General features: G+C 33.1%; 1 protein-coding gene across 1 annotated transcript in view; it reads left to right on the forward strand.

The window, feature by feature from the left end:
* The window catches only part of TTC23 (tetratricopeptide repeat domain 23), a 104,437-nt gene that overhangs the window by 10,057 nt on the left and 73,874 nt on the right, over nucleotides 1-20,506 (forward strand). Inside the window, 1 exon segment of the mRNA XM_074295038.1 lies at nucleotides 136-261. Within this exon segment, the coding sequence (XP_074151139.1) occupies nucleotides 136-261 (126 nt within the window).

Consider the following 20,506-nt stretch of genomic DNA (forward strand, 5'->3'; position numbering starts at 1 on the left):
TGTATATTTAATTTTCAAGACCATCTAATTGAGATGATTCATACAATGGTACATAAAGATCTAGGAGCCAGGGTCCTGGGGATTGGGGTTCAAGAATAAATAACTGAATACAAAATTATCCTTAGCACAATTCAGATTAAAGGAAGCCTCACAAAATTTAACAAAAGCTGAGAGACTTTCAAAGGAGCTATTAGACCATGGAAAACTTTTAAAGGAAGAATGGATAGAAATTCAAGCCAAGATCAAGTTGACTTTTGCACAGTAAGTTTTGAATTTGGATTATCATAGCTATGATGCTTAAGGTCTCAGCAATATTTATCTTCATAAAGTAGATGCTTTCTTACAAGATTATTCTTGCACTCAGTGCCATATTCAAGCAGTGAAAGAGGAAGTACATTGTAAATCTAATCCCAGAGTTTCATTAATTAATAGGCATTCTTTAGACTCTCAAAATTTATCCTTGTATAAAGCCTCTCTTCTACCTCCCTCCATCTTCTCTATTTCTCCATCTCCCCCCATCTTCTCTATTTCATCCTCATATGATAAAATGTTTAGAAATGGATAGCACATAGTAGGCACTTAATAAGTACTTGTGGAATTGAATGACCATACATCTCATTGTCAAAGGAGCAAGAAATGTTTTTGACGTCCCCACAAATAAAGAAAATATCCACTTCATAATCTGATAATCAGATTTGCTTCTCCTGTTTTCCTTCCCCAATGATACTCTAAACCAGGAGTCAGACTATGGTCTAAGGACCAAATCTAGCCCCTTTGCTTATTTTATACAGCTTTCAAGTTAAGAATGATTTTTACATTTTTAAATAAATGGAGTCTTTTTCATTTAAAAATGTTTTTTTATTTTTTTTATTTTTTTTTTTAACCTTTTTTTTTTTTTTATATTTATTTTTATTTTATTTTATAATTATAACATTTTTTGACAGTACATATGCATGGGTAATTTTTTACAACATTATCCCTTGCACTTACTTCTATTCAGATTTTTTCCCTTCCTCCCCCAAACCCCTCCCCCAGATGGCAAGCAGTCTTATATATGTTAAATATATTACAGTATAATTTAGATACAATATATGTGTGTAGAACCGAATTTTTTGTTGCACAGGAAGAATTGGATTCAGAAGGTAAAAATAACAGTTTACATTCATTTCCCATTGTTCCTTTTCTGGATGTAGCTGGTTCTTTCCATCATTAATCAATTGGAATTGGATTAGCTCTTCTCTATGTTGAAGAAATCCACTTCCATCAGCATACATCCTCGTACAGTATCATTGTTGAAGTGTATAATGATCTTCTGGTTCTGCTCGTTTCACTCAGCATCAGTTGATGTAAGTCTCTCCAAGCCTCTCTATATTTCTCCTGTTGGTCATTTCTTATAGAACAATAATATTCCATAACATTCATATACCATAGTTTACCCAACCATTCTCCAATTGATGGACATCCATTCATCTTCCAGCTTCTAGCCACTATGAAAAGGGCTGCCACAAACATTTTGGCACATACAGGACCCTTTCCCTTCTCTAGTAGTTCCTTGGGGTATAAGCCCAGTAGTAGTATGGCTGGGTCAAAGGGTATGCACATTTTGATAACTTTTTGGGCATAATTCCAGATTGCTCTCCAGAATGGTTGGATTCTTTCACAACTCCACCAACAATGCATCAGTGTCCCAGTTTTCCCACAGCCCCTCCAACATTCATCGTTATTTGTTCCTGTCATCTTAGCCAATCTGACAGGTGTGTAATGATACCTCAGAGTTGTCTTAATTTGCATTTCTCTGATCAATAGTGATTTGGAACACTCTTTCATATGAGTGGAAATAGTTTTAATTTCATCATCTGAAAATTGTCTGTTCATATCCTTTGATAAAAATGTTTTTTTAAAAAAACATTCTTAGTTCCTGGTACTGTGAAAAAGAGGTACCAGATTAGATTCATGGGCCATAGTTAGCTGACCCTTGCTTAATTTTGTACCTGAGTTTGGTGGTGTGATATCATTATGTCTCATTATGTTATTTCTATCTTTTATGTAGAAGTGCATGACTATACTTGAGTAATGTGTTCCAGAAGTTAGAGCTAATCAGGGATCACATGAAACAAACAAATTAGATGTAGCACCTTACTCAGGCTTATCACTATTCCCACTTTCATAGACATTGTTATGGCTATTCATATCTATATTCATTGGCAGTCATACTGTTGGTTCTGATTTCACTCATACCCCAAGTTCTTGGTCTGTTTGTATTTCCTAGGCATTTTTTCTTCCTGTATAAAGATTACAGGAGACTCAGCAGTCATGTCATCCAGATATATTGAAACTGAATGGGCTTCCTCCAAATTATTATCACAGTGTGGAAGGAAACTAGGACTCATTGTATACACAGTTAGTTAGGGTTTAATGCACAGACAAGGTAAGTCAGTCTCCTCACTTTTTCTCCTCTCCACACTGCACCAATCAAGAGCTCACTCCCTCTAGTCTAGATTTCTAGGTTAGTTCTAGACCCAGACATCTAGTGTAACCTTAATGGTTTATTCCATAAATCATCAGGACTTCCCAGTACTCCATTATACGTCTCTCTGAATGACAATCACACTATGTTCTCTCTTGTCATTTCATTTTTACTACACTGCATTGATTCCCAAACTACAGTTTTCTTCTTGACACAAAGATTCATACACACAGAGGCTAGTTTCTTCTGCCACACCTACTTAATCACCAGTATCAAGAGAATATTTTGATGTGCCTAAATACTTCAGGAAATTGACAGCTAAAAACCTTCCTGCATTCACTTTCTCAGATGTGCACCCGTTCCTCTTTTACTATCATCCCTAGAATCATACTCTTTCCATAACTTTACCATCTCCTCTATCTCCCTTTCTTCTCTATATTTTAAGAAAAAGTCCTAGAAAACTTACATTTTCTGTTTTGTTTTTCAATATTAAAGTGTGCCATGATTCATAGCCATATAATATCACCAAAAGAATAATGATGTTAAAAATATGGATATTAGAAGTAGAGAACAGCTTGGAGTCGATACATTTTCCTAGATTTGATCCAGTCCATTCATCTCCATACTATTCTGTGTTCAAGTGATGTCCTTTTGGAAATACATATACACCCAAGATATTTAAAGATAGAAAGAAATTTAATAGGCTACCCATTCATTTATATATGGTAGTTTGGGCAGTGTTCTTTCTTCAGTCATTTGTTTTTTCCATGAGGATTATTAAATTGATTCCTTTCAACTGCAGTTCCCAGAGAATTCCCCTTTCTGCCCTATTCATTATCTCATCATTGAGATACCTTCCCCCACTATTTCCTCTTGCATACTGATTTCAGATGAAAAAACTTTGCCAAAACTAACATGAAATAGGCACCTTTTTCCCATCATCTTCTGCCTTGTCATTTCTATTTTCACATGTTCCCTTATCATTGTTCTTTATGTTCCATCGTTCATACAGCCGCAGTCCTGATTAGTCCCTCATTATCTCCATCCTAGAGAACTGCAGTGGCCACATAATTGAGTTCTCTGCCTCAAGTCTCCTCTAATTCCATTTCATCCTGGACTCAACTACTAAGAGGATTATTTTATTTTATTTTATTTATTTATTTTTTTTTATTTACCGCCCCTCCCTCTATTCCCTCCCCCCGATGACAGGCAATCCCATACATTTTACATGTGTTACAATATAGTTTAGGTACAATACATGTGTGTAAATACCATTTTCTTGTTGCACAATAAACATTAGAATCCGAAGGTACATGCAACCTGGGCAGGCAGATATTAGTGCTAACAATTTACATTCACTTCCCAGTGTTTCTTCTCTGGGTGTAGCTACCTCTGTCCATCATTGATCAACTGGAAGTGAGTTGGATCTTCTTTATGTTGAAGATTTCCACTTCCATCAGAATACATCCTCATACAGTATTGTTGTTGAAGTGTACAGTGATCTTCTGGTTCTGCTCATTTCACTCAGCATCAGTTGATTTAAGTCTCTCCAGGCCTCTCTGTATTCCTCCTGCTGGTCATTTCTTACAGAGCAATAATATTCCATAACCTTCATATACCACAATTTACCCAACCATTCTCCAACTGATGGACATCCATTCATCTTCCAGTTTCTAGCTACAACAAAAAGAGCTGCCACAAACATTTTGGCACATATATGTCTCTTTCTGCTCTTTAGTATTTCTTTGGGATATAATCCCAGTAGTAGCGCTGCTGGGTCAAAGGGTATGCACAGTTTGATAACTTTTTGGGCATAATTCCAGATTGCTCTCCAGAATGGCTGGATTCTTTCGCAACTCCACCAGCAATGTATTAGTGTCCCAATTTCCCCACATCCCCTCCAACATTTATCATTATTTGTTCCTGTCATCTTAGCCAATCTGACAGGTGTGTAGTGGTATCTCAGAGTGGTCTTAATTTGCATTTCTCTGATCAGTAGTGATTTGGAACACTCTTTCATGTGAGTGGATATAGTTTCAATTTCTCCCTCTGAGAATTGTCTGTTCATATCCTTTGACCATTTATCAATTGGAGAATGGTTCGGTTTCTTATAAATTATGGTCAGTTCTCTATATATTTTGGAAATGAGACCTTTGTCAGAACCTTTGTTTTTAAAAATATTTTCCCAATTTGTTACTTCCCTTCTAATCTTGTTTGCATTAGTATTATTTGTACAGAAACTTTTTAGTTTGATGTAATCAAAATCTTCTATTTTGTGATCAATAATGATCTCTAGTTCTCCTCTGGTCATAAATTCCTTCCTCCTCCACAAGTCTGAGAGGTAGATTATCCTAAGAGGATTATTTTAAAGCTTAGGTCTCACCATGTCACCTCTTTGCTTGGTGATCTCTGGCAATTCCCTATTATCTACTTTCAAAATAAAAATAAAACCAGATAGAAAAAAACCTTGGCATCGAAAACTCTTTGTAACCTGCTTCCCTTCCTAGCATTTTAGTCTTACATTTTGCTCTCTTTCATATATTTTCTTTGTTTCAGCAACAGGCACTCTTATGTTCTAGACTGCTTACAATTCCTCATAAAAATATATCATTTCATGCCTCTGTGCCTTTGCACTAGTTGTCTTTCACTTCCTAGTATTGTAGTGACATTGAATTCTTAAAGACTATGCCAGAAGAATATGATTTTGGACAGTTTTGTCAAGCTCTTAAGTATGGGTCCAGAGATGGACTGCATATTTGTTTGAGGCCTGGCTTGCTTATGTTAGAAGAAACATAACCTAGTTGACCAAAAAGTGATGAATTTTTTTGTTCATAGTAATTCTTGAAAATTATGTATTAAGTTATGGTCTGTGTCAGAGGAGAATGTCTGCACACTTCTAAAATCACAAGTCTTTGAAATATTGAATTATATGGTATAGAATCCACTACAGTGCTCTTTTTACTTTTCTCTTCTGTCACTTATCTTTTTCCTCCATTTCCTCTTGTGACCTACTTTTCCCCTGCTTCTTTTAACTCCTTCACTCTCCAGAAGGTGGTCTATATCTTCTCCATTTCTTTCCTTTGAGATGAGGAGTCAGAAAATCATTAACATATGTGATTCCATAGAAAGTGTCTATCTCACTTTAGGCTCCTTTTAAATTAAAAATGACATTTTTAAAAAGTAAAATATTAGTAATGAAACCCTGCCTCTGATTAATGACTTCCTACGTGACTCCATGCTCATCATGTTCTCATCATATTTCTGACTTGCTTCTACATTAACTGCCTCCACTTATCTTCCTCTCTTTCACTTCTAATTCTCTGACCCCATCATTCACTCAAATCTTTTCTTCCATAACTTGATAACTTTGATTTGATAATTCTGTTTGCCCTAGATTTTCAATGACACTAGTCTCTTCTGATTCTCCCATCATTCTGACCATTCCTCAGTATTCTATACTGGATCTTTACCAGTTCACTCTTGCTAATCATAGGTATACCATATCCCACCTGGTCCTCTTTTCTTCTTGTATACCATTTTACTTGGTGATCTAATCAGCTCCTGTAGATTCAGTTATCTCTACTAACCTTAAGTTTTACATCTCCTGCTGTCTATTGAATATCTCAAACTGGATTTTTGTGGACATCTTAAGTTCAGTGCCCCAAACTGAACTCATTATGTTTCCCTAACTCTCAATTCTGCCTAACTTTTGTATTATTGATGAGGATGCCATCATAGTCCCAGTTATCCAGCTTTACAGCATAGGTATAAGGTTTCACATTGACTCCTACATACTCTCAATTACTCCCCCAATATCCAAACTATTGCTAACGTCTTCTGATTTTACCTTTGTAACATCTCTAGTTTATGCCCCCTTTTCTTTAGCATGGTTACCTCTCTGGTATAGGCCCTTAAAACCATACACCTATACTGTAGAAATAATAATCTGGTGGTTTTCTCTGCCACAAGGCTTCCCACTCCAGTTCATCTTGCATACAGCTATTAAAATAATCTTCTTTAAGTGCAGGTCTAATTCAATCACTAACCTCTACTTTCTACCCATTCCTCCCTCATTCAGTAAATTCTAAAGACTCCTTATCACCTTTTATAAAATCCTCTATTTGTCATTCAAAGTCAAAACCTAGTCCTGATCTTTTCATTCTTTTTATACATTACCCTTCACTTCCACCTCCTCACCCCCCTACCATGTACTAAGCAATCAAGTGACTCTGGTTTCCTTGCTGTTCCTCAAATAAAACACTTCTTCCCATTCTCTATCATTGGCTGCCCTAATGCCTAGAATGTTCTCCCTCTTCATTTCTACCTCTTCACTTCTCTGGCTTTTTGCAAGTTCTAGCCTAAATCTCACTTACATGAAGCCTTTCCCAATTCCCCTCAATTTCAGTATCTTCCATTTGTTAATTATATTCAATTATCCTGTATACATGTCTTGTTTGTACATAGTTGTTTGAATATTGTCTCCTATTAGATTGTTTCTTGAGAGCAGGGATTATCTTTGACCTATTTTCTTATCAACATAGAAAAACTCAAACAGCTTGGTGATGAGTGAGGCATAATTGGAAATAAGTGAGGCATATATTGAAGATCAAGGAATTGTAATTCAAAATAACTCATTTCTCTATTTAGAAAAGGATGCCCAGGGAGGAAAAGGAGAAGGGAATTCTTCTGTTTGCTTATTTATTTTTAATTTGTGGAATAAAAGAAGCATTTCCATGATATAATATAATTTAAAAAGATGATATACTAAAAAAGGATGATTGCATGAAACTGCAAATCAACTATTAGGTACAATTTGCTATTCCTTTTAAATACTTAATAAAATTATGGCATAAATTTCAGAGTTTTTCTCTTTTTTCTCTCTCCCTCACTGTGCCCAAGATAGTTTCCATTAGACACAAATATGTAAGTATATGTAAAACAATTCTAACATAATTCTGTTTTATCAACTCTTGCTCTAAATACAGGTAGCATCTTTCTTCATAAATCTTTTATAGTTAATTGGGGTATTTATAGTTGTTAAAATGACTTATTTGCTCAAAGTTCTTAAAACAATATTGCTATTATTGTGTTATTGCTCTTTTTATTCTTCTTTGTTTTGCACAACTCCATCTATGTTTTTCTAAGATCATTGAGATCAGCATATTTCTTATGGCATGGTAGTGTTACATTATGATTATATACCACAACTTCAGCCTTTTCCCCATTTGATGAACCTTCCCATAATTCAGTTCTTTGCCACCACAGAGAGCTGTTATAAATACTTTAGAACCTACAGATCCTTTTCTTTTTTCCCTAATCATCTTTAGAAATAGATCTAGTAGCAGCTTTGGTGGATCAAAGGGTATGGGAGTAATAACTCTCTGGGTATAATTCCAGATTTCTCTCCAGAATGTTAGAATCAGTTCCACCAAAAATGAGTTAGTGTCCTAATTTTTTTATATCTCCTCCAATATTTGTTGCTTTCTCCTTCAATTATTTTAGCCAATCTCATAGGCATAAAATGGTATCTCAAGGTTGTTTTAATTTGTATTTCTCTAATCAATAATGATTTAGGGTATTTTTTTCATACAATAAATTGTTTTTATTTCAAATCTAAAAATTTCCTATTCATATCCTTTGACCATTTATCAGTTGGGGAAAGCCTTGTGTTATTATAGATTTGACATAGTTCTTTATATATTTGAGATACGAGACTTTTATCTGAGAAACTATATATAACATTTTCCCCAATTTTTTGGCTTTCTTTCTGATCATGACTACATTTGTTTTATTTGTACAAACCTTTTTAAACTTAATGAAATAGAAATTATCTATTTTATACCTCACTCTGCTCTCTATTTCTTGTTTATTCATAAATTGTTCATTTATCCATAAGTCTGATAAGTAATATGTTCCATGTTATTCCAATTTTTCTTGCAATATTTCTATTTATATCTATGTCGTGTATTCATTTTGACCTTATCTTGGTAAATGATATAAGATACTAGTCTAAACCTCATTTGTGCCATACATACTGCTTTCTAGTTTTCTCAAGAATTTTTATCAAATGATGAATTCACCTTCCATAATCTTAAGTCTTTACACTTGTCATATACAAAGCTACTATTTTTATTTGTTGCTATAAATTGTATCTCTACTCTGTTGCATTGATCTACCTTTTTTATTTCTTAGCCTATACCAGATAGTTTTGATCATTTCCTTAAAATATATTTAAGATCTACTTTGTATCCAAATATCCATTGGCAATTGAAATACTTATGTTTTTCAACATTCCAAGTTTAGTTTCTTTTAGGGAATTATATTGATTTTCTTATAATTTCTTAAATTGTGATAGTATACATCTAAGTTGTATCATTTTTTCACATTTTTTTAATCCAAAAAGGATAGATATTACTTAAAGATCTGTGCCTTAGAAGAAGGTCATTTAGTAGTTGTTTGGTGTCAGATATATTTATACTTGGGTGAGATAGGAAGCCAGTTATCATTTCCCTCATTGCCAATCCAGTCACTTCTTATCTTCTGTCATAGTTGTGCCCATTATTTTCAGGGCAATTCTAGACAAGGCCTTTAAATATACTCATCATCCAATTTCAAGTTTTGCTATTGTAGCAAAGAATTCTGTGGCACTTAATAGAGATATTAGTGAGAATCCACGTGGAGTTTTTTTCCTGCTAATTACCACCAAAGAAAATATTTTAAGTATATATGTTCAATTCACTTCTTAAAGCTTTTGTAGATACTTAATGACTTTTTTTTTATCACTCATGATAATCCCATATCTTTGATCTAAGACTGATAATAAATATCCAGTAATAACATGCTATCTTTTGTTTTTTCTTCCCCTTTTTGTTTCACTTTCCTTAAAAATTTCACTTCTTAAACCTTTTGCAGATACTTCATGACTTTTTTTTAATCACTCATGATAATCCCATATCTTTGATCTAAGACTGATAATAAATGTCCAGTGACAACATGCTGTCTTTTGTTTTTTTCTTCCCCTTTTTGTTTCACTTTCCTTAAAAATTTATCTGACTACTAAATTCCAAGCAAATTTGTCAAGTTTATTTTCTGGGTATATCCTATATCAGTTTCATAACCAATAATACTTAGAATTGACACCAGATGGTGCTCCTGGTATTCTTATATGGGAAATTACTAAATGTTCAATGATTTCAGGACTAAAATTGGAGCCTTTCAGCTAAAGTTATTCTTTAAATTGAGCTGAAATTTATTTTTTGGTTCCTGTGGAAAAATAATGATAAAAATTTATATAGCATTAACTATGTATTAGACACAGGACTTAAATGCTTTGTAATTACTATTTCATTTGATCCTTACAACAATTTTAGAAAGTACTTATTATTATCCCCATTTTACAGATGAGAAAATTCAGAGACAAGTAGTTAAATGGCTTGGCCAAGATCATACAACTTTAAAATGTCTATGGTTAGCTTTGAACTCAGATTTTCTTAAGTAAAGGTTTTTATTAAGTTTACTTTGTCTCTTTATTGATGGCTGGATGTAGTTCAGAGGTTCTTAACTATTTTTGCCAAATGTGTCCCTCTAGCAATCTAGTAAAGTCTACAGACCTCCTCTCAGAATAATTTTTTTAAATTTAATTTTCACTTCTAAATTCTCTTCCTCTTATCTCTACCTCCTTCACCCATTGGGGGGAAAATCAAGAAAAGAAAAAAAAAGTGACAAATTATGTAATCAAGCTAAATAAATTTTTACAATTCATAGGCCATGTCCCCACAAAATATACTTTATTCATTCTTCATTCTTGAGTCCATCATCTCTCTATCTGGATATGAATATCTTATTTTATTGTGAGTCTTCTGCAACTACAATTTGTTCCATTGTATTAATTTAAGTTCTTTTAAAATATTTTGTCTTTTAGGTGCAGATAATATATAAATTATTATATTGATTCAGCTTCATTTTGTATCAGTTCACACAAATCTTCCAAGGTTTTTCTAAAATCCTATTATAATAGCATTCTGCTACACACACACACACACACACACACACACACACACACACACACACATATATATATATATATATATATATATATATATATATATATATATATATATATATATATATATATATATATATAAAACTTATTCAACCACTCCCTAATTGAAGGTCATACTCTTGGCTCCCGATACTTTGCCACAGTGAAAAAAGCTGCATATAGATCTTCTTCCTCTTTCTTGGATCTTTTTAGGGTATAGACCTAGTAGTAATATTGCTGAGTTAAAGGTTATACAGTTTAATAGCTTTGGAGGCAAGGTTTAAATTGCATTGGTCCTGCAAATGATAGGACCAGTTCATAGCTGTAGGAACAGTACATTAATGTACTTGTTTGCCCATAGTCCTTCCCACATTTGTCATTTGTCATTTTTTTTCAGCTCTGCCAATCTGATGGGTATAAGGTGGTATTTCAGAATTATTTTAATTTGGTTTTCTCTAATTTTATATTTGTGATTTAGAACATTTTAAAATTTGTTTTGATGACTTACATTTCTTCCTCTGAAAACTTCTGCAAAGTTTTAGATGAATAAAATAAATACATAACTAAATTACCATCCAATTCAACAAAAGTTTACAGTTATTCCCCTGTGCTTTAATATAATCCTTCATTTGTTTTCCCTTCTTTCGATTCTGCTTTGTCAGTTATATAAATCATTATAAGCATCAGAGAACAAATCTGAGGCATCTATATTTCTTGGTCATGGACCTGTATTTTTTTCCTGAGTAGAATTTTTATTGTTGTTGTTTGTTTTCAGAATTCAACCCAGTAAACTACTGAGAAAAGTAGAGGGGGAAAAAACAAACCTTAGATTTTTTGCCCCCTTACTTTTTTTCAGTTTTTGTTGTTGTTCTGCGTTTTTAAATTATGGTCCATAGAATTTTAGGGCAAAAATACTGCATTGAAACAGTTCTGCTGTTTTTTCATTAAATTTTTTTCAATAAACAATAAAGATTTCTTTTTTTTTTTTTTCTGAGACTGGGGTTAAGTGACTTGCCCAGGGTCACACAAATAGGAAGTGTTAAGTGTCTGAGACCAGATTTGAACTTGGATCCTCCTGAATTCAGGGCTGGTGCTCTATCCACCGTGCCACCTACCTGTCCCCAATAATAAATATTTCAATAAACAAAATTTTTTTTAATAAATCAGCTTTCTTTCTCTTCCTCCTGCTTTTCTTCCTTCACCCAAAACAAAACTCTTATGTGTAAATATTTATATATATATATGTAACAAGTCAAGTAAAACGTTATGTTGACTGTGTCCAAAAAAAAAGGTCTCGGACTGTATTTTGAGTCTCAGAAAGGTAGATAAATCATGAGTCCTTTGAAATTATGATTGGTCTACATAGCCCTCTTCAACAATGAGATGAACCAAATCAGTTCCAATAGAGCAGTAATGAACTGAACCTGCTATACCCAGGAAAAGAACTCTGGGAGATGACTATGAACCACTACATAGAATTCTCAATCCCTCTAATTTTGTCTGCCTGCATTTTTGATTTCCTTCACAGGCTAATTGTATACTATTTCAAAATCCGATTCTTTTTGTACAGCAAAATAACTGTTTGGACATGTATATGTATATTGTATTTAATTTATACTTTAACATATTTAACACATATTGGTCAACCTGCCATCTGGGGGAAAGGGTGGGGAGAAGGAGAAAAGTTGGAACAAAAGGTTTTACAATTGTCAATGCTGAAAAATTAGCCATACATATATCTTGTAAATAAAAAGCTATAATAAAAAAATGGTTTTCAATTAAAAAAAAAAAGAAATTATGATTGGTCGATGGGCTAATAAAAATTCATAAGTCACAGTCATTTGTCTTTACATTTATTTTTGGTATGGCATAATCTCTTCTTTGGTTCTGCTCACTTCATTTTGCGTCAATTTATACAAGTTTTTCACAGATTTTTTCTGAAATTGACTCCATCATTTCTCATAGCACAATTGCATTTCATCACATTTATATTTATATGCCATAATTTGTTCAGTTGTCCTCCAAATGATGGACACCCCTACTTTCCAATTCTTTGTTGTTGCAAAAAGCCATTTTAAATATTTATGTGCATTCTTCGTTATAATTTTTTTCCTTAATTCTAACCCCTCTCTTAATCTCACTTAAAACTAATCCTTCCCTTAACCCTCCCTTTTCCCCCCTCTTCATACTTTTCCTTTCCTTTGTGTTTCCCTTTTCAGTGAAACACATATCTGTAATCATTAGTGTACTATTTTTTGACCAATTTAAATGAAAGGGGGGTTCAAGTGTCATCTGTTAACTTTTCTTCCTTCCTCATTGTATAGGTTTGTACTTGTATATTCCAATTATGTCAGATAATTTCTTCTATCCTTCTCTTTTCTCCTCCTAGTATATTTTCCCTTTCTTCATTTCTAGTCTTCTTTTAAGATCATCAAAACACAATAGAACCACTCTCAGGTGTAATTAAACTCTGTAACTTCTGATGGTGATAGGGTTCTGAGGGGACACATGTTTTCCCCCAAAAAATAGAATATAAAGAGTTTATTCTTGTTTGAGTCTCATGTTTGCTTGCTCATGTTTACCCTTTTATGTTTCTCTTTACTTCTGTGATTATACTTTAAAATTTTAGTGCAGCTCTGATGTTTTTATCATGAATCTTTAAAAGTCCTCTTTCTATTAAAGATCCATTTTTTTTTTTTTACCCGATAGGGTGAATGTTATTTGTGCTGGGTGTATTATTGAGTAAGTTATTCTTGATCTTAAACCAATTTGCTTTGACTTCTGAAACATTATATTTCAATATCAGTCATTTGAAGTGGTTGTTGCAAAATAATGAGTGATCTTGTTTGTGACTCTTTGATACTTTAATTCTTTCTGACTGCTTGCTATCAAATCTGGAATATCTGGATTTTACTTTTTTATTGTTGCTTTCATTTTGTTTTTTTTTTTTTTTTTAGGAGATAACTTGTGAAATTTTTCTATTAATATTGTGTCTTCTGATTCTAAAAGACATAGGCAATTTCCTTTATTATTAAAATATGATATCTAGGCTTTTTAAATTTTTGGTCATGACTTTCAAGTAATCCAATGATTCTTTAATTATCTCTTCTCTTTATAAATTAGCTGTTTTTGCTATGTGATACTTTACATTTTCTTCTGTTCTTCCAGACTTAACATTGCTTTAATATTTCTTGTTGTCTCATGGAGTTGTCTTTCTAATTGGCCTTCCTTCCCTCCTTCCTTCCTTCCTTCCTTCCTTCCTTCCTTCCTTCCTTCCTTCCTTCCTTCCTTCCTTCCTTCCTTCCTTCCTTCCTTCCTTCCTTCCTTCCTTCCTTCCTTCCTTCCTTCCTTCCTTCCTTCCTTCCTTCCTTCCTTCCTTCCTTCCTTCCTTCCTTCCTTCCTTCCTTCCTTCCTTCCTTCCTTCCTTCCTTCCTTCCTTCCTTCCTTCCTTCCTTCCTTCCTTCCTTCCTTCCTTCCTTCCTTCCTTCCTTCCTTCCTTCCTTCCTTCCTTCCTTCCTTCCTTCCTTCCTTCCTTCCTTCCTTCCTTCCTTCCTTCCTTTTTCTTTCTTTCTTTCTTTCTTTCATAGTTCTTATTCACCAGATATATGCATGGGTAATTTCACAGCACTGACAATTGCCAAACCTTTTCTTCTAATTTTTCCTCTCCTTCCCTCTCTCCGAGATGGCAGATTGACCAATACATGTTAAATATGTTAAAGTATAAATTAAATACAATATATATATATATATATATATATATATATATATATATATATATATATGGCCATCCAAATTTTCAAGGAATTTGTTGTACTTCTTTTCCTTAGTTGTTAATTCCTTTCCAATTCTTTCTTCCTTTACGCTTACTACTTTTCCATTTTTTTCATTTTGTACTCTTTTCATTTATAAAAATATATTTAACTGTTTTTACAAACTATTCATCCTTTCCTACCCCTCTTCCCCCACCGAAATCTAGTTGAACTTGTTCTCAAATTTTTTTCTGAGATTTTGCTCTTAGATATTTTGAAGCCATTATCTTTTCCTTTGTGTCTTGAGCCTTTCTGTCTCAATAATGACTCCTTATAGTAGAATTATTTTTTTCTCTACATATTCTTCTAGCATACTTCTTCAGACCTGATGTTAGGGCTTGGTTCTGCATATTTTCAATGAGAATGTCTAGGTAAGTCCTGCTGTTGCTTTCTTGAAGTATGATATTCAGGGACAGTTCAGAGACCTGTAAGCTTTTGTTTCTCCTAAAGTTGACCTGAGCAAAGTCTGAACCTTCCTAGTCTGAGTTCTGCATATTCCTAATTTGGATTTGAGTTTGAACAAGAGGTTTATAGACTTAGAACAGTTGAAATTCTAGCAGAATACTGCTCAGTTCAGCTACTGTCAGCCAAGTTGACAGTTCTACTGGTTCACAGTGACAGAAAATACTTTATTTTCTTCTTAAATTCCTGCTTTGGTTACTCTTTTTTTTTTTTTTTAAATTTATTTTTATTTATTTATTTTTTATAATTGTTTATTTAATTTTTATTTCATTTTATAATTATAACTTTTTTTTGACAGTACATATGCATGGGTAATTTTTTAACATTATCCCTTGCACTTACTTCTGTTCATATTTTTTCCCTTTCTCCCCCAACCCCCTCCCCCAGATGGCAGGCAGTCTTATACATGTTAAATATATTACAATATATTCTAGATATAATATATGTGTGTAGAACCGAATTTCTTGTTGCACAGGAAGAATTGGATTCAGAAGGTAAAAATAACAGTTTACACTCATTTCCCAGTGTTCCTTTTCTGGATATAGCTGATTCTGTCCATCATTGATCAATTGGAATTGGATTAGCTCTTCTCTATGTTGAAGATATCCACTTCCATCAGAATACATCCTCGTACAGTATCATTGTTGAAGTGTATAATGATCTTCTGGTTCTGCTCGTTTCACTTAGCATCAGTTGATGTAAGTCTCTCCAAGCCTCTCTGTATTTCTCCTGTTGGTCATTTCTTACGGAACAATAATATTCCATAACATTCATATACCATAATTTACCCAACCATTCTCCAATTGATGGACATCCATTCATCTTCCAGCTTCTAGCCACTATGAAAAGGGCTGCCACAAACATTTTGGCACATGCAGGTCCCTTTCCCTTCTTCAGTATTTCCTTGGGATATAAGCCCAGTAGTAGTATGGCTGGGTCAAAGGGTATGCACATTTTGATAACTTTTTGGGCATAATTCCAGATTGCTCTCCAGAATGGTTGGATTCTTTCACAACTCCACCAACAATGCATCATTGTCCCAGTTTTCCCACAGCCCCTCCAACATTCATTGTTATTTGTTCCTGTCATCTTAGCCAATCTGACAGGTGTGTAATGATATCTCAGAGTTGTCTTAATTTGCATTTCTCTGATCAATAGTGATTTGGAATACTCTTTCATATGAGTGGAAATAGTTTTAATTTCATCATCTGAGAATTGTCTGTTCATATCCTTTGACCATTTATCAATTGGAGAATGGCTTGATTTCTTATAAATTAAAGTCAATTCTCTGTATATTTTGGAGATGAGGCCTTTATCAGAACCTTTAACTGTAAAAATGTTTTCCCAATTTGTTACTTCCCTTCTAATCTTGTTTGCATTAGTTTTGTTTGTGCAGAAACTTTTTAGTTTGATGTAATCAAAATTTTTTATTTTGTGATCAATAATGGTCTCTAGTTCTCCCTAGGACACAAACTCCTTCCTCCTCCACAAGTCTGAGAGGTAAACCATCCCATGTTCCTCCAATTTATTTATGATTTCGTTCTTTTTGCCTAAATCTTGGACCCATTTTGATCTAATCTTAGTATGTGGTGTTAAATGTGGGTCCATGCCTAGTTTCTGCCATACTAATTTCCAGTTTTCCCAGCAGTTTTTGTCAAATAATGAATTCTTATCCCAAAATTTGGGATCTTTGGGTTTGTCAAACACTAGATTGCTATTTTTATTCACTATCTTGCCCTGTGAACCTAACCTATGCCATTGATCAACTAGTCTATTTCTTCTGCTTTGGTTACTCTGATCCAAACTTGAGATTAGAGGAACCTAGGTGATGTTTGCCTCTGAATTTATCCTGTGTTTGATATCCACCATGGGGCCTATGATTTCTTTTCTTTTTTTTACTTTTTAAAATTTTTAAAGTATTTTATTTTTCCAAATACATACAAAGATAGTTTTCAATATTCACCTTTGTAAAACCTAAATTTTTTCTCCCTCTTCTCTCCCCAAGACAGCAAGCAATGGATTAAACATGTATAATTCTTCTAAACATATTTTCATATTCATCATGCTGCACACACACACATACACACACAAAATCAGATCAAAAGGGAAAAACACAAGAAAGGGAAGAAAAAAAAAAAAAAGCAACTACCACAACAATAAAAGTGAAAATACTATGCTTTGATCCCATGTTCATTATCCATAGTTCTCTTGCTAGATGTAGATGATACTTTCCACTAAGATTGCTTATTGGAATTGTAAAGGCATAGGTCCCATTCTCAGTCCATCTTAGATCTGTCTCCTGGAATTTGGTAGTAAACAATAAAGCTGCCACTTAGCATCTATTCCTGTGTTCTATGCAAGTTTAGGCCTCTCTAGAGTGTATTTTGGACCTCTTCTTGATCTGGTGCACACTTTCTCCCTATACCGAAATGCTATGTGGGGCCAGTCTTGTCTAGTTTTTATCCCCAGTTTTTCCAGGCTTTCTATTTCCCTGTGTTAAGCTGGGCTGGAATAATGACTCAATATTATTTTTTCTTGAATATCCTAATCAGTATTCTGTCTGATATGTTTTCTAGATCTGCTTGGAGGATTTGTTGATAGGGCTAGATTATATATCTTCCTTCTTTACTGTCATCTTGACTCAGCCTCCCAAAACAATTCCTATTTTAGAATACTTTCATATTTCACATTATAAAATTGTTGATGGCCCTTGTACCATTAGTCTGTCATTTATTATTAGAAATATTTAAAGGTTATTCATTATACCCTTTGAATGGTACTTATCTTGTGTTTTAACTCTTAAGTACGTTTGATTTTTTTGAAGTCACTTTCTTGTTTTCTTCAAACATCTTTAGTAAATTAATAATTTGTCTCTCAGAATTTAAAAAGATTTTACTTTTAAGGCTAGTCTAGGAAACTGGATATAAAAATTTGTGTTTTTTAGTACCTTGGGATATCTGGTAACAGCAAATACTTTTGAATTTTTTTTAATCAAATTTATTTTTCTCTGGTGCCCTCTGTTGTGAAGACCAGATATTATTTTTGCTTCTTACTGTCTAAGAAGACCATGTAATTAGAATCATTATTAGATTAGAAAAGTTGTAGGGGATAGTCAAATCTATATGTGAAGAATAAATCACCTTTCTATCTAATAAGTAATAATTTAGTCTTTCCTTGAAGATCTCTACTTTTATGGAATTTATTACTTCCATAGTCAACCTATTCCATTTTTAGGTAACTTTGTTATCTCCCCTATATTTCAATACTTTGATATATTTGTAATCTCACTAATATGTGTATTTTTCCATAATGCAGATTACAACCCATGTGTGACTCCTCATCTTGAATAATTCTTATGCATAACTTGTAAATCTCCCACAAGGCGCCCATCCTACATACTGGAGGGTTTTTCTCTCAATACTTTTGTTTTTGTTATAACATGTTTATCTGTTACAGACATTTAAGAATTACTCCCAGTTTATTACAAAGTAAAAAAAAAAGTTAAGTAAAACTAATAAGATAGCAACCTTAGTTTCTCAACTCCAATCTATTTTTTTAATTAAAAGAAATCTATTTTTTTCTTCCTCCCATCCCATAGCTCAATGGAAAAAAAAAAAAAAGAAAGAAAAGAAAAAAAAAAGCAAATTTCTTATAACAAATATACATAGCTAAGTAAAACAAATTTCCCAATGGCTATGTGCAAAAATGTAGCTCTCATTCTGCTTAAAAAAAAAAAAAAAAAGCCAGTACTTCAAAATAGTTTTGTTTTTATGAATTATTGTTCTATATCTATTTAACTTCATTCTGCACTACTTCATATAAATCTTTTCTGTGCTTTTTTGGAATAATATGTTTGCTCATTTCTTATATAATAGTATTCCATCATATTCATGTACTGTAACTTAATCATTCCTCAGTTGTTGAACTTCCTCTTAATGTCCAGGTTTTTGGAGGGGATTTTGCCACCACTACAAGAACTGCCATAAATATTTTTGTACATAAAAAATAATTTCTTCTTTCTTTGTTCTTCAGATCTTTAACATTAGAAATAATTTTTTAATAATGGAAATCATAGTACTATGCTTTAGTTATCCCTTATTCACTATGTGACTGGCTCTTTAATGATGTTCTTGGCAACACTTCTCCACTGTTTTTTAATTGTAAAGATTGTATAATTTACCTATATCATACTAATGAAATTTTTTAGGCTTGTCATGTGCCTCTCTATTGTTTTTTTAAGTAGTTTTCGATTTTAATTCTTTGGGGGGAAAAATCTTAAACTTTTTAAGGAATCTTATATGATGTTAACAAGTATATGTGTGTGTATGTGAACATATATGTGTGTGTGAGAAAGAAAGAGAGAATTTGTCCAGATACATTTCAAGTAGCATTTTTGTCACTACTGAATCAAACAATTTTTTTTTTTTTAGTAAAATAATAACCCCATCAGGACAATGCATTCTTTGTACTTCCAGTCAATTTTGTAATTATCCATATGTGTCCTGCCATAGAATATCATCTGCTAAAGCCTACCTTTCCCTTTCATAAGCTTTCTTCAAAGAAGTCCTCAGTGTACAGCTTTTTTTCAAAGATTTTATAGAGTTGGGAAAATGGGTAGATGGGTCAGAAATTTTGAATCTTATTTAGAAATTTTTTCACTATCAGTGTCTATGATTTTTTGAAAGCATTTGTATACCAATTTCTTTCAAACATACAATAGAATGTAAACTCCTTGAGGGGCAGGGATTATCTCATTTTTCTATATGTATCCTCAGTGTCTAGCACAGTGCCTGGTAGATATAATTAATGCATGTATTAAGTATTTGTTAACTTATTGAGAATTAATCCCTTAGCACAATCAAAACTGTATCATATCCAGTTTGGTCTTCCTCTGTATATATTTGATCTAGTCTAACTTTTCTCATCTTTGCTTTCTTTCATACTCTTTCTATTTTCTTATGCAGCACATCAGAGACTATGATATTAGAATCTAAATATAGTGGCTCCATTGTTATTAATATATAACAAAATAGTCATACAAATCTTTATAGATATTTTTTATTTTTTTTTATTCTGAGTAACATTGTTGAATGTGGCTCCCTTTTGAAAAGCTCTACCTGAGCTTTCCAAAAACATCTGGAACTCAAGAGAGACTTCATCATTCTCCTACCTTCATAGGTTTTTCCTCCAAACTTTCCTATTTCTCCTAAGTGCATTATCCTCCTCCCCATGACCCAAGTTTATAATTTTGGAACACTTCTTCCTTTTCCCTTGCCTATTTATATCAAATTAGATACCAAGTGATATCATTCCTACCTCTACATTTCTTACATCCATCTCATTGTATAATCTCAACAAGTATTACCTAGGATAGGTTCTTATCCTCACTTATTTAGATACTATTAATACCTTTCCATATTATCTGTGTTTAAAGTCTTTTTGCTTTTAATCCCTTTTCCACTTACCTACTCACATAATATTTTTAAGAGTGTGAGGTCTGGCCATATTACTCCTGATAAGAAAATTGTAAGGATAAAATGCAAACTCCTTAGCCTGACATTTAAAGTCCTTCACAATCTAGTTCCAGCTAACTGTTACAGACTTTCCCCTTTCTCCCTTTCTTCCCTCTCCCCCCATCCATTCCATATTCTTGCTGATCTGAAATTCTAATTATTTCCTGAACTCAACATTGTATCTCTTTCTCTGTATTCTTGCAAACAACTCCTC

The sequence above is a fragment of the Sminthopsis crassicaudata genome, chromosome 2, assembly GCF_048593235.1.
Source record: "Sminthopsis crassicaudata isolate SCR6 chromosome 2, ASM4859323v1, whole genome shotgun sequence".
Taxonomy (NCBI): Eukaryota; Metazoa; Chordata; class Mammalia; order Dasyuromorphia; family Dasyuridae; genus Sminthopsis; species Sminthopsis crassicaudata.